Source organism: Martes martes (assembly GCF_963455335.1).
Source record: "Martes martes genome assembly, chromosome: 3".
NCBI lineage: Eukaryota > Metazoa > Chordata > Mammalia > Carnivora > Mustelidae > Martes > Martes martes.
Genome location: NC_137890.1, coordinates 126880525 through 126895093, shown reverse-complemented (window position 1 = coordinate 126895093; position 14569 = coordinate 126880525). Strand labels below are relative to the sequence as shown.

Below are 14569 nucleotides of genomic sequence, written 5' to 3'. Positions count from 1 at the left end.
ATCTCTGACAAATAGATAAATAAGATCTAGAAAGAAAGAAAGAAGGAAAGAGAAAGAAAGAAAGAAAGAAAGAAAGAAAGAAAGAAAGAAGAAAGAAAGAAAGAAAGAAAGAAAGAAAGAAAGAAAAGAGAAGAGAAAAGAAAACAAAGTGGTGCCCAGGTGGTTCAGTGGTTAAGCATCTGCCTTTGGCTCAGGTCATAATCCTGGAGTCCCTGGCATGACCCTGGAGTTCAGGGCTCAAGGTCCCTGCTGGGCTCCCTACTCAGCGGGGAGTCTGCTTCTGCCTCTCCCTCTGTCCCTCTTCCCGCCCCCCCCAAGCATACTCTCTCTCTCAAATAAATAAATTAAAATCTTTTTAAAAAATTATTATTTGAGAGAGAGCAAACACACCCATGCGTGGGGGGAGAGTGGTGGAGGGAGAGAGCGAGAATCCCCAAGTGGACTCCACACTGAGTATGGAGCCCAACATGTGGCTCAATCCAACAACACTGAGATCATGACCTGAGCGGAAATCAAGAGTTGGTGCTCAACCAACTGAGACACCCAGATGCCCCAGTCAGGGAAACTTTAAAAAGAAACAGGATATTTGAATAGCTTCAAATTATCTTTCCCTTATAATATTAACTAATTACTGTGGATGGTTTTAACAAATGTCCACAAATATTTTGATACTCCTTCCTTCTGGAGGTGGAGCTTCATTCCCCGATTCTTGAGTAATAAGTTGTGTTGATATCATACACCCCTTAATATGATGCTATGAGGATTCTTCACCTCCCTGGTATTCTTCCCAAAAGTCCATGCATGATTTCTGGTATCAAAACATATTACAAAGCTACAGTAATAAAAAGTGTGGAACTAACATAAAGACAGACACAGACACCAGTGGAATAGAACAGAGAGTTCAGAAATAAACCCTTACATATATAGTTGAATGATCTTCAACAAGAGTGCCAAGACCAGAAAATGGGGAAAAGACAATGTCTTCAACAAATGGTGCTGAGAAAACTGGACAGCCATATGCAAAAGGATAAAGATAGATCCTTACATTATACCATATACAAAAATTAACTCAAGATGGATTAAGGACCTAAATGTAGGACCTAAAACTCTAACAGTCCTAGAAGAAAACATAAGAAGGAAACAACAGAGTGAAAAGACAACCTACAAAATGGGAGAAAATAATTGCAAATCATATGTCCAATAAGGGATTAATATCCAGATATTAGGACAAAAAACTCCTATAATTCAACAACAAAAGTAACCTTTAAAAGTTACACACCTGGACAAATGACCCGCATAAACATTTCTCTAAAGAAGATAAAAAAATGGTCAATAAGCAACTGAAAAGATGCTCAACATCACTAATTATCAGGGAAATGCAAATCAATAGCACAATAAGATATCACTTCACACCCATTAGGATGGTTACCATCAAAAAACAGAAAATAACAAGTGTTGGGCAGGATGTAGAGAAACTAGAACTCTAGTACATTACCAATGGAATATAAAATGGTGCAGCCACCATGGAAAACAGTAAGGAAGTTTCTCAAAACTCTAAAAGTAGAATATCATATGATTCAAAAACCCCATTTCAGGGTATTTATACAAAATTAAAAACAGGATCTCAAAGAGATATTTATAAACCATATTTGTTACAGCATCATTCACAATAGCCAAGAGGTGGAAGCAACCCAAATGTCTATCAACAGATGTATGGATAAAGAAAATGTGGTACATACACATAACAGTATACTACTTGGCCTTCAAAAGGGAAATCCTGTCACATACTAAAACACAGATAAACTTTGAGAACATTTTCCCCATGCTCAGTGCTGAGTGAAATAAACCAGGACAAATACTGTATGATTCCACTTATATGAGATACTGACTCTGTCAAAGTCATGTAAACAGAAAGGAGAATGGTGGTTGACAGGGGCTAGGAAGAGGGAAAAATGGAAAATTGTTCAATGGGTACAGAGTTCCAGATCTGCAAGATGAAAAAGTTCTAGAGATGTATTACCTAACAATGAGAATACAGTTAATACTACTCAAATGTACCCTTAAGAATGTTTAAAGGGTAACTTTTATATTGTGTTTCATACCATAATTTTTTTAAAAGTTCACAGCAGGAAAAAAACATTAAATCTGAATTGACATTACACAAAATACCTACATCCATAGATTTCAAAAATAAAATTTTCCATAACCTTTAAAAGATCTGTACTAGAAAAAAGGACATTAGTGGGAAACTTGGTGAAAGCCAAATAAAGTCTACAATTAATAGTAAATAAGTAAATGAGCAAAAAATAAATCTATCTGAAATTATGTTGTAACACAACAACAGAGATCAGTATTCTGAATAAAGAAAAAAAGTACTGAAAATTAAAAGATTTAAGAAAAAGCTATCTATCAAGTACTTTTAAGGGACCTAATTACTGCTGAAATAATAACAGGAAAGACTGAAAAGGAGAGCAGACCTGTCATCCAAAAGATTATTCAAAACACGTTAAAAAGAGAAAGTAAATAATTCCCAAATCACAAATTTCCATGAACAAGCAGGCACACTGGAACACTGACAAGTGTACAATAAGACTGAAGTTCATTTAAAATAGTACTGGCGAGGGACGCCTGGGTGGCTCAGTTGGTTAAGCAGCTGCCTTCGGCTCAGGTCATGATCCCAGGGTCCTGGGATTGAGTCCCACATCGGGCTCCTTGCTCAGCGGGGAGCCTGCTTCTCCCTCTGCCTCTGCCTGCCTCTCTGTCTGCCTGTGCTCACTCTCTCTGACAAATAAATAAATAAAATCTTTAAAAAAAAAAAATAAAAAAAAAATAAATAAAATAAAATAGTACTGGCGAGTTTTGCTTTCCCTTCTACTATGGGATTGCCCTCTTGCCGTAAAGAGCTATAAAACTAGACAAAGCATATGAAATAACAAAATATGAAAAAAATTTTCAGACAGAGGACAGTATGTAGCACAGCCCTGTGTTCCCTAAGAGAACAACAAATGAACTAAGCTCTACAACTGCCCCCGCTTACTGCCTAAAAGTGCTTTCAAAGCCATAGAACAGGGAGGGAGAACCAATAGAACCTGGCAGTCATACCATGTTAAAGAGACAGAGATGAGAGTTCGAGGAGGCCAAACCAGCTAGAATTTACAGGGCAGTGTAATGGAAAGGAAGGAGCTGCACTAAGGGAGGGCTCTGGAGATCGGCAAAAGGTGTCCTCAAGACTATGGCTAAGTAATGATTTGTACATGAGTAAATTCAGTCTCCAAAAGGCCAGGAGGAAAAAAAAAAAAAATCAAAAGAAACAGAGTGAACAATCTCGGGCTCACACACAAAGCTTGGAATAGTTCACAGTCCCACCAGCCAGAGCAGAGAGATCATAAAATATAAGGGAACTTGGGTAGAGTCCTCAAAAGAGTCGAATCTTATATATGGACAAAAACTATTTTGAATTCATCATAAGAAAAAATAATAGGAAACCTCAAAATAATCAAAATGATACACAAATAACTAAATGCCAGAACAAAGTCCAACACTCTTTAAAGGAATACTATAAAATGCAGCACTCAACATAAAATCCAATGTCTGGAATCCCATAAAAACTACAAGGCATGCAAAGAAGCAGGTAAATATAGACCAAAATCAGGATAAAAGCCAATAAATACCAACAAATCAGGTTATGATAGAGAAAACAGAATTAGCAGATAAGACCCTAAAGTAAGTGTTATAAATCTCTTTAGAACTTTCTTAAGGACATAAAGGGAAATATAAAGACAATGAGGAGTGAAATGAAAGCTATAAAAACTATGCAGACAGAACTATTGTACGAAAAATATAACATCTGAAATAAAATGATATTGAAAAACACACTGAATATGATTAGCTGCAGATTAGACACTGCAGAAAAAAAGATCAATGAACATGAAGTCAGAGCAAAAGAAATGATCAAATGAAGCATGGTGGAAAAAAAGAAAAGATTGGAGGAAAAAAACCAGAGCCTCAGTAGAATACCATCTAGATAACTAGCACACTTAAAATATAGTCCCGAAAGGAGAGAAAGGGGGAGGAGGGATGGGAGCATTTGAGGAAACACTGTCCAAATATTTTACAAATTTAATGAATATCATAAACTCACAAACATAAAATCTCAACAAACACCAAGCAAAAGAGGCATAAGGAAAACCATACCAAAGCACACAATAATCAAATTGCTGAATACCCAGTAGTAGAGAAAATTTTAAAAGCAACTAAAGAAAAAAACAAGACATTATGTACAGAAAAACCAAGATTAAGAATGACAACAGTATTCTCATTGGAAAGCTAGAAGAAAATGAAAGATAATTTCAAAATGCCAAAAGAAAAACTGTCCATGGAATCCTCCCCAGTGAAAATCTTTAAAAAATGAATGTATAATAGCCACATGAAAAGATGCTCAACATTATTAGGCATCAAGGAAATGCAATTCAAAACCACAATAAAATACACACACCTTGGCTGTAACAAAAAAGATAATAACAAGTCTTGGTGGGAATGTGGAGAAACTGGAACTCACACACACTGCTGGTGGAAATATAAAATGGCACAGCCGCTTTGGAAAACAGTTCTGCAGTTCCTCAAATAGTTAAACATAGATTCACCACACATGCCAGAAATTTCACTGCTAAGTACACAAGAGAGATGGATACACAAAATTTTGTGTATACAAACTGATGTATTTTATGTATTCCAAGGCTAGAGCAGAGAAAATACAAATAGCCTAGAACATACTGTGGTACAAAAAAGTAGAAAGTACTCAGAATATAGAGAATATACCAAAGGAATACGAGTGAACAGGAAGCCTCCTGATGGCCAAATATGGGCCATTTGAACAACAAAATAAGTAATAATAGTAACATTATAACCAACAGAATAAACTAAGAATCCAATCCTGATCTAAACAAATTATAATCAAATACATGAAAAATGGGGAGCTCTTCTTTTTTTTTTCTTTCTTTTCTTAAGATTTTATTTATTTAACAGAGCATAAGGGGGCGGAGCGGCAAAGGGAGAGGGAGAAGCAGACACCACTCTGACAGGGGTGTAGGGCTCGATCCCAGGACCCTCATGACCTGAGCCAAAAGCAGATGCCCAACCGACTGAGACACCCAGATGCCCTGGGGAGCTATTTTTTTTTTAAAGATTTTATTTATTTATCTATTTGTCAGAAAGAGAGAGAGAGAGACAGCGCATGCGAGCAAGCACATGCACTTACAAGCAGGCAGAGTGGCTGGCAGAGGCGGAGAGAAGCAGGCTCCCTGCCAAGCAAGGAGCCCGAAGCGGAACTTGATCCCAGGACCCCAGGATCATGACCTGAGCCGAAGGTAGCGGCTTAACCGATTGAGCCACCCAGGCGTCCTCCTGGGGAGCTATTTTTTACAATCGAATTCTAGCCAATAGAATTCTATTATTCCTTCTATAAATTGTTCCGACTATAAATGTAAAAGGAAAAATGGAAACTTTAAAATCACCTTTTGGTAAACACCACAATAACTATTTCAAGCAAGAATCATTAATACATGCCAAAATTTGGGGCAAACATATGAGAAAATACTATTTACAGAACTTCAAAGTATCTTCCACAAGATATTTATTAATTGCAATGGGAAATATAGTAACCCTTTCAGCGAAGAAATTTGTCAGACACCTCCCCAGACAATTGACCAAAGTTAACACCACTAGTAATGGGACAAATCAACACCATATGCTTCCTGACACGATGTACTAATAAGTACATGTCACTTCTGTACCCTAAAATGCATAACCTAAATTTAATCAAAAGAAAACATTCGACAGGGTGCTTGGGTGGCTCAGTGGATTAAGCCTCTGCCTTTGGCTCAGGTCATGATCTCAGGGTCCTGGGATTGAGGCCCGCATCAGGCTCTCTGCTAAGCAGGGAGCCTGCTTCCTCCTCTCTCTCTGCCTGCCTCTCTGCCTACTTGTGATCTCTCTCTCGGTCAAATAAAGAAATAAACTCTTTTAGAAAAGAAAAGAAAAGAAAAGAGAAGAGATTTGACAAGCCCATCTCACACAGTTATAGCAACCAGAAGAGCTATCCCACCATACAGTAAAGTCAGGAATATCAAAATACAGTTTCTCAAACAAAGGCAATTACAATGAAGCAAAGATAGCCTTTTTAAGATACAGTGCTGGAACAAGTGGCCATCCACATTCAATAAACAAAAACAAAAAAATCTAGGTATAGACCTTACACCCTTCAAAAACAACTGAAAATGGATCACAGACCTAAACATAAAAAGCAAAACTACAAAACTTCTAAAAAATAGGAGAAAACCTAGATGACTTTGGGCATGGTGATGACTTTGCAGATACCACACCAAAGGTTTGAGCCATAAATAGACAAGCTGGACTTCACTGAAATTAAAAACTTCTTTTTTTTTTTTTAAGTTTTTATTCATTTATTTAAGAGCAAGAGAGAGAGCATGAGCAGGAGGAGGGGCAGAGGGAGAGAGACAAGTAGACTACCCGCTGAGCACAGAGCCAGATGCAGGGCTGGATCCCAGGACCCCGAGATCATGACCCAAGCCAAAGGCAGACACTTAACAAACCCAGCTACCCAGGTGCCCCTGAAATTAAAAATTTCCGCTCTGTGAAAGACAATGTCAAGAAAATTAGAAGACAAGCCACAAACTGGGAGAAAATATTTGCAAAAGACATATCTGATAAAGAACCATTATCCAAAATATACAAAGAACCCTTAAAACTCCACAGTATGAAAATAAACAGGGGCATCTGGTTGGCTCTCTCAGTTAAGCATCTGCGTTCAGCTCAGGTCATAATCCCAGGGTCATGGGGCTCCCTGCTCTGAGAGGGGCCTGCTTCTCCCTCTTTCCCCCTCCCCTCTTGCTATCTCTCTCTCAATTAAACAAAATCTTAAAAAAAAAAAAAAAAGACTTTTAAAAACTGACCAAAGATTTTAATAAATACCTCACCAAGAAGATATACAGATGGCAAATAGGCACATGAAAGATGCTTCATATTATATGTCATCAGGGAAATGCAAATTAAAATAATAATGGGATACCACTATACACCTATCAGAATCCAAAATCCGCAACAGTGACAACACCAAATGCTGGTGAGGATGTGGAGCAACAGAAACTCTCATTTACTGCTGGGGAAAATCAAAATGATACAACCACTTCAGAAGTTTCTTATAAAACTAAACATACTCTTACCATATAATTCAGCAATTGTGCTCCTTGGTATTTACCAAAGGAGCTGAAAACTTATGTCCACACAAAAACCTGCACATGGATGTTTATAGCAGGTTTAACCATAACGGTCAAAACTCAGCAGCAATCCAAATATCCTTCAGTTAATGAATAGATAAACTACAGCATATCCAGAAATGGAATATTATTCACCACTAAAAAGAAATAAACTTTTAAGCCATGAAAAAACACTGGGAAACTTCAATGCACATTACTAAGTGAAAGAAGCCAATCTGAAAAGGCTACATACTCTAAGATTCCAACTATAAGACATTCTGGAAAAGGCAAAATTAAGGAGAGAATGAAAAGATTAATGGTTGGGAGGAGGTAGGTAAATAGGCAAAGCACAGAGCATTTTTAGGGCAATGTGAAATTACTCTGTACCATACTATAACTGTAGATACATGTCAATATGCCTTTGTCTAAACCCATTTAAGGTACAATGACAAGACTGTACTCTATGGACTTTGATAACACTGCGTCGATGCAGGTTCAACTGTAACAAATATAACACTTTGGTGGGAGAATGTTGATAATAGGGGAAGGCTGTGCATGTGTGAGGACAGGGGTATATAAGAAATCCCTCTGGTGGGGGGATAGGGTAACTGGATGATGGACATTAAGGAGGGCACCTGATGTGATGAGCACTCAGTGTTATACGCAACAGATGAATTATTGAACACTACATCTGAAACTAATGATATGCTATATGTTGGCTAATTGAATTTAAATTAAAAAAAAAAAAAGAAATCTCTCTGCCTTCCTCTTAATTCTGCACTGAACCTAAAACTGTTCTAAAACAAAATCTTTAAAAAAAAAGAAGAAAGGGGGACGCCTGGGTGGCTCCGTTGGTTAAGCGGCTGCCTTCGGCTCAGGTCATGATCCCAGCGTCCTGGGATCGAGTCCCACATTGGGCTCCTTGCTCTGCAGGGAGCCTGCTTCTCCCTCTGCCACTCTGTCTGCCTGTGCTCACTCTCTCTCTCTCTCTGACAAATAAATAAATAAAATCTTTAAAAAAAAAAAAAAGAAGAAGAAGAAGAAAGGGTAGTTTCTAGGGCACCTGGGTGGCTCAGTTGGTTAAGTATATGACTCTTGATTTCCACTTAGGCTCGGGGTCCCGAAACAGGCTCCACGATCAACAGGGAGTTTGCTTGGATTCTCTCTCTCCCTCTCTCTCTGTCCCTACTGATTCCCTCTCACTCTCTCTCTCTCCCCTCCCCCCAAAATAAATAAACCTTTAAAAAAAGAAAAAGGACATTTCCCCCAAAAGCCTTAAGCCTCACAGCCATAATAACATAATAATACACTGATCCAAGAGGAGTTAATTTATAAAGGGTCAGTGAGGTTAAAAAAAAAAAGTAGGGGTGCCTGGGCGGCTCAGTCAGTTAAGTGGCTGCCTTCAGCACAGGTCATGAACTTAGGGTCCTGGGATCAAGCCCTTCATTGGGCTCTCTGCTCAGTCAACAATGAGTCTGCTTCTCCCTCTCCCTCTGTGATCTCTCTCATTTTCTCTTTCTCAAAAAAAATAAATAAAATCTTTAAAAAGAAGAAAAAAAGCAAAATAAATCTAGAAACCAAATCTTCATATTCTTGGGTTTGGTATTGTTTCTTCATTAAAAGAAGCCATTAAAAGATGTGTCCTTATCATTAAGCCTACACGCTACATGGGGGGGGGGGGGGACTATCCCATTCATAAATAGTTCCTGAGGGCCTAATAAATTCCTAATAAATTCTAAGTGTTAGGGGCACCTGGGGTACCTGGGTGGCACCTGGGTTAAGCAAGTGACTCTTGATTTTGGCTCAGGTCATGATCTCAGTGTCCTGGAATCCAGCCCTGTATTGGGCTCCCTGCTCAGCAGAAAGTCTGCTTGAGGATTCTCTCTCTCCCTCTGCCCCTTTTCCAGCTGGCATAAATAAATACATCTTTAAAAAAAATTCTAAGAAATAGAACAATAAACAAGAACAATACAATCCTTCCCTTCAAGAAATTTAAATTCTAATTGGCGGTGGGGGGGCTGTTAAAGAACTGAATAAATTAGATAACACATACAAAGCAGTCGGAATAGTAACTGTCATATAATAAGTGTTTGAAAAATATCAGCTATTATTAGCCATATACGTTACCTTTAAGTTTTTGAGTAATTTTAATATGTTAAAAAGAAAATCTTATTTGTCCAATTCTCTAAAAATCAAGACATTCTTTAGATGGTTTCTATATCAAATGTCCTTATTTTTGATCAGCAGGCCATCTTTTAAAGAACCTCCCCCGTACCCAATCTATCCCTTGTAGACCTATCCAGAGGTAGATATGTCCAGTCAGATTTCTGTACACAGAAATGTGAATCACTGGAGAGGCTGCAGGAGATAAGAAATGCTCAGTTCATATGGCTAAGCTTCATAAGGACCCATCTCTATCAGCGTTATCCTGGTTCCTGTCCTTCCTAAGGTCTGCTGTTCAGGTTGTCCTTTAGTTCTGTCCTTCCAATAATTTTCTTTTTCGTGTTTTAAAACAGCCAGAAGTTGTATATCTTACAAAGAGCCATATCTGATACAGTTAAGTAATGTAAGATCACTCTACAAAAAGGAGTGTTCACAAACACAATTGCCAAAAATCAAACTAAACATTATTAAAATGAGAAAATTTTACTATTTATAAAGTATACCTCACTAAAACAGGTGGGGGAGGGGGAAAGGTGGTAGTGGTATGGCTATTTAATTTAAAAGCATAAATAGCACAATTATACTGGATAATAATACTGGTTATTTTCAAATACACTGATTATATTGTGTTCTACAGCTAAAATGTTCATATAAGAAACACTTCTTAAGTTGCCTCAGTTTAAAGTAGTCCCATTTAAAGTCAGGCTGCATTGACTGCAATAATTTTAAAATAAGAGATGTTACTATCTAAAAACTGTCTTACTAGTGAAATAAAGCTCACAACATAATGATCATATCTTGCTTTCAATTTTATTGACAACACCCTACAGTACTTTGCTTAATTATTTGTTTTGCTTACATTTCCACTCTCTATTTAGTCTTACTTTACAAGCAGCCTATATCACAGCAGGAAACCCCTTCAAAATGCAAACCTCTCCAGCTCCAGGAAAGACTGAAATTAGGACAGCCACACTTGCTCATGTTTTACATCATAAGAATTTAAGTAATGCCATATTTGGCCATCCCATGTCTCATTCACTAAAAAATCTCTAGGACAGGGACTTCAAGGAACACATGAAAAAAATTGTTTCCTAAATGGTTATCCTACTTGCCACCAATGAAAAAGCCTAAAGCACGTGCCAAAATGTATTCATTCACCTTAGTAAATCCATAATGGATCTGTTACCATTAGTATACCCTAATCACTTTCGAGACATTTTATATTTAAAGGTTAGTAAAACGTATTAAAAGGACAAATAATGAACAAAGTAGACTAAACATCCAAATTGCACATGTGTGGATTATATGCTGAACTCAACCTATATTTCCTACCACTGCCTTTATTTGCAAATAAATGATTCATTTTAATTTTAAACATTACAAAACTCAAAGTTTTGCTCTGGTAACTTTCAGATTTAGCTACTTTATAACAGATATCCTTTTATCTAGCAACTTCCAATATTTAACTTAAAATTGTTAGTTCCTTCTCCAGTAAAAATTAAGCCATCTGATCCCTGATCTCCCAAGAATCTAATCAATTTTATACTGGGGCTTTTAGAACTAATTCCTAAAGTATCCCACTACCGTCAGCCTAGATAGGTACGCCACATAGCCAGCGAGCATAAAAAAAATCAAATTTAAACTACTCCAATTCCACTTAAATTCAAAACTGAGTATCTCCCTATAGTGTCTCAAGCAAACAGAGCTGATCTGGTTCAGCTTAATGTTTCAGTTCTCACTGCTTCTTCCTCTAGTTTAGCAAAGCAAACAAAAGAAGTAATTCAAGTTTCAACACAGTAGCTGTGTAGAAAACCAAAAATAAAATATGTCCAAATGAAAACCTTGTTTTGCAACATTAATATTCCAGCTTCCCAGCTTCTTTTCTTCCAAGTTTTAATTACCACATGAGTTCCTTTCCTACAACAAGACCCAGAATATTTACAAGACGAAAAAAAGTAAAGCCCAACATTCACCTACCCAACATTTGGCAATCCAACAATACCAATTTTCAAGGAGGTTCCAAATCTTCCAATGATTGGGGGTGGTTTAATTCCATCACCTCCCTTTTTTGGGGGCATCTGAAATGTCAAAACATACATATAAACAAAATTTTTTATACTCCCCATTAACTAAAAGCACATTTCATCACACAAAATAGATTACTGAGTAACAAATTAAGAATAAAGCATACTGTATATACCAATCCAAAACCAACATGGAGCTAAATCCAGTTTTTCTTTTTTTTTTTATTTTTTTTAAGGATTTTATTTATTTATTTGACAATCAGAGATCACAAGTAGGCAGAGAGGCAGGCAGAGAGTGACAGGGGGAAGCAGGCTCCCCGCGGAGCAGAGAGCCCGATGTGGGGCTTGATCCCAGGACCCTGAGATCATGACCTGAGCCGAAGGCAGAGGCTTAACCCACTGAGCCACCCAGGCGCCCCTAAATTCAGTTTTTCAACAAAAAATGTAAAAAGTTCTATATATAGATCTGATTCTGATAGCTGTCAAGGCCGTCACTCCTAAGAAGTCCTGGAAAGATTAATCTAAAAATATGTGGCACCATAAATCAAAAGAAACTTAAAATTTAGCTGCCAATCTTCCATCCATACTGTTCACAAAACACTTTCTTCCTTAATCTGATACATGGCTACAAGACTGAAAGCATTCAGAAGCAGGAGCACAGATAAGAGTCAGAGTATCCATGCTAGTACTACCAGCAACCAAGTCACCTCCCCCAAACCATTCCTCTTATCTGGAACCTGTTCTTTCCCATCTTCCCCACAAGCACCATTCTCACACGGATGAACACACACCAGTATCAGGGGCTTTCCGACCAAGTCTCTTCCACCTTTGGCACTGTACGTACGACTAGCAACCTCCAGAATCTACCTCCAGATATTTACAGCCGTAAATGAATCCACTAACTCTTTTTATTTCCAAATTGAAACTTTCCAGGTCCTTGCTAACCTGGCTCCAAATTCTTCCATGCAGAATTAATCCCACTTTCCTGCTGCAAGCTGAACTCCCGAGGACTGCTAACCTCATGTTTTATAAACTGGAAACTAAAACTGTCCCTCCTTCTGGCGCCTGCTGAACCTCCAGCGGCCACGCTGAGGCCCTGCTCACGAACCGATATTCCAGCCTTTTGATCCCTGACCCCTAGTGCCAGGGATCTCCCTTCTCGGGGTCTTAACTCACACCTGCTCCCAGCCAAAGGCCAGGGCCCCGAAGCATGAGCAGAACCTCTTCTGCCCTCTGGTCCTCCTACAGGGGGGTGGCCGGCAGCCCTGCCAGAGCGGACCTCTACCCAACATCTCCCCCCGTGGACTGGGCCACTGGTCGTCCCGGCCTCTGCAGAAGGCTTCCCCCAGAACGTGCCGGGCTGAGGCGTGGGCCGCTCGCAGGACGCGCGGCCTAGTCCAAGAGCGCCTCATTCATCCACACACCCCATGCCGCCCGCTGCCCTCGCCCATCCCGGCCACCTGGCCCTGGCCTCACACCGGGCTCCCGGCCACGGGCTGGGGCGCCGGAGACGAGGCTGGGAGCGCGCCCCCGGGCTCCCGGAGGGACTCACCGTGCTCAGGCCGGGCGATGACACGGGGTCCCAACAGCAGCGGGAGACGGGTCCTGCCGGCAAACGGGAGGCGGGGAGGAAGGAGGAGAAAGCACAGGCCCGGCCCCTCCGCCGAGCAGCACGCACGACGGCGGCGGAGGTGGTGGCTGCGGCGGCGGCGGAACGGGCGGGCCGGGCGCCCGGCTGCACCTGCGCGCAGAGCGCGCGCCCCGCCCCGCCCCTCACTCCCGCCCTCCCCGTCCATTGGTCCGACCAGACAGGAGGCGGGAGCACGGTGGGAGGAGCGGGTGGGAGGAGCAGGTGGGAGGGGGAGCGGGAGCCGGAGCCAGTCTCGCTGACTGTCTCCCCAGCTCACACACACACACATCTCTGTGCCGGCTGCGCTGGCACCGGGAAGGCGCGTCTTCCGCCCAGTCAGCACGTGGAGCTCCTCCGCACCGGGTCTCCGCTTCCCTCCCGGAGCCGCCCCGCGTTGCCGCACGCGGTCTCTCGTTGGCCTGCAGTCCCACATATCACCCGCGGGATCTCGAAGTATCCTTGGCCCGAGCGCCCGCCCGGAGACGGGTCGCCTCAGGTCTGGCGAACAGCCGCGCCAATCCTGCGAATCTCCTGGCTGCTAACCGAGTCCTCGGGAACAACGGCCCCACCTGCCATCCTTTCCCAATAACTCTTCAGCCAATCCAGGGCTGTTAAACAAACTTCCTTAAAGGGAAAAAAGGCGGGGGAGGGGGGCGGCAGGAGAAGCTTATGATCTAAGGATTCTTTCATCAACTTATAGTTAAAGGGTTTTGCAGGTACTGGATCCCATAATGCGTTTAATAGGGCCAGCTTCCTGCCCCCCTTTCCTTCTGGATGGTTATGTGCAAGGGCCTTTGGAATTGGGGAAACATAGGTTCCCATCTGGATTCCACTCCTGTGACCGTGGACAAAGTACCTCTCCGGGCTTCAATTTCCTCTTGGATAAAAATGAGATAGTGAGACCCACCTTAGGAGGTTATTGTGAGGATGAAATGAGATACGCCTCAAGCTTCCAATAACAGTACCTGACACAACAGGAAAGGCCCATAAGGAGTAATAAAGGATAGTGTTAATATTAGGATTTCATCCCATCTCACCCTCACCTAACTACACCATGAACTCCATCTGTGGAAGGAATTCTTTCTTTAAACTTCCAAGTATGTGTTGCAAGAATGTAATCTGTTCCAAAATTTATGACCCTAGAAGCTTCTTGCAAGGAGTCTAGTTCATGGGGAGCTCTTGGCTGGCTCAGTCAGAGAATGGGACTCTTGATCTCCGGGTTGTGAGTTGGAGTCCTATGCTGGGTGTAGAGATTACAAATAAATAAATAAATAAATAAATAAATAAGTACAAAGTCCAGTAGAGATTGTAAGTAAATAAATAAATAAAAAACAAAGACCAGTTCATAGTAAAGAAAAAATATGAATTGGTTGCTATCCCCATTTTATGGATGAAGGAACAATATCAGAACAGTAATGTAAGTTGGATTAGTCACACAACTAGTAAATGGCAGAAGCCAGATTTCAGACCCCAATCTA

At 40.5% G+C, this 14569-nt stretch overlaps 1 protein-coding gene across 1 annotated transcript in view; it reads right to left on the bottom strand.

Annotated features, from left to right (window-relative positions):
• The window catches only part of OLA1 (Obg like ATPase 1), a 177024-nt gene extending 163824 nt beyond the window's left edge, over positions 1–13200 (bottom strand). The window contains exons 1-2 of the mRNA XM_080798762.1: positions 13014–13200; positions 11415–11515 (exon numbers count right to left, since the gene is read on the bottom strand). Of these exons, the coding sequence (XP_080654888.1) occupies positions 11415–11515 (101 nt within the window). The 5' untranslated portion in view covers positions 13014–13200. The remainder of the gene's footprint in view (positions 1–11414; positions 11516–13013) is intronic.
• Between the last annotated feature and the right edge of the window lie 1369 nt (positions 13201–14569).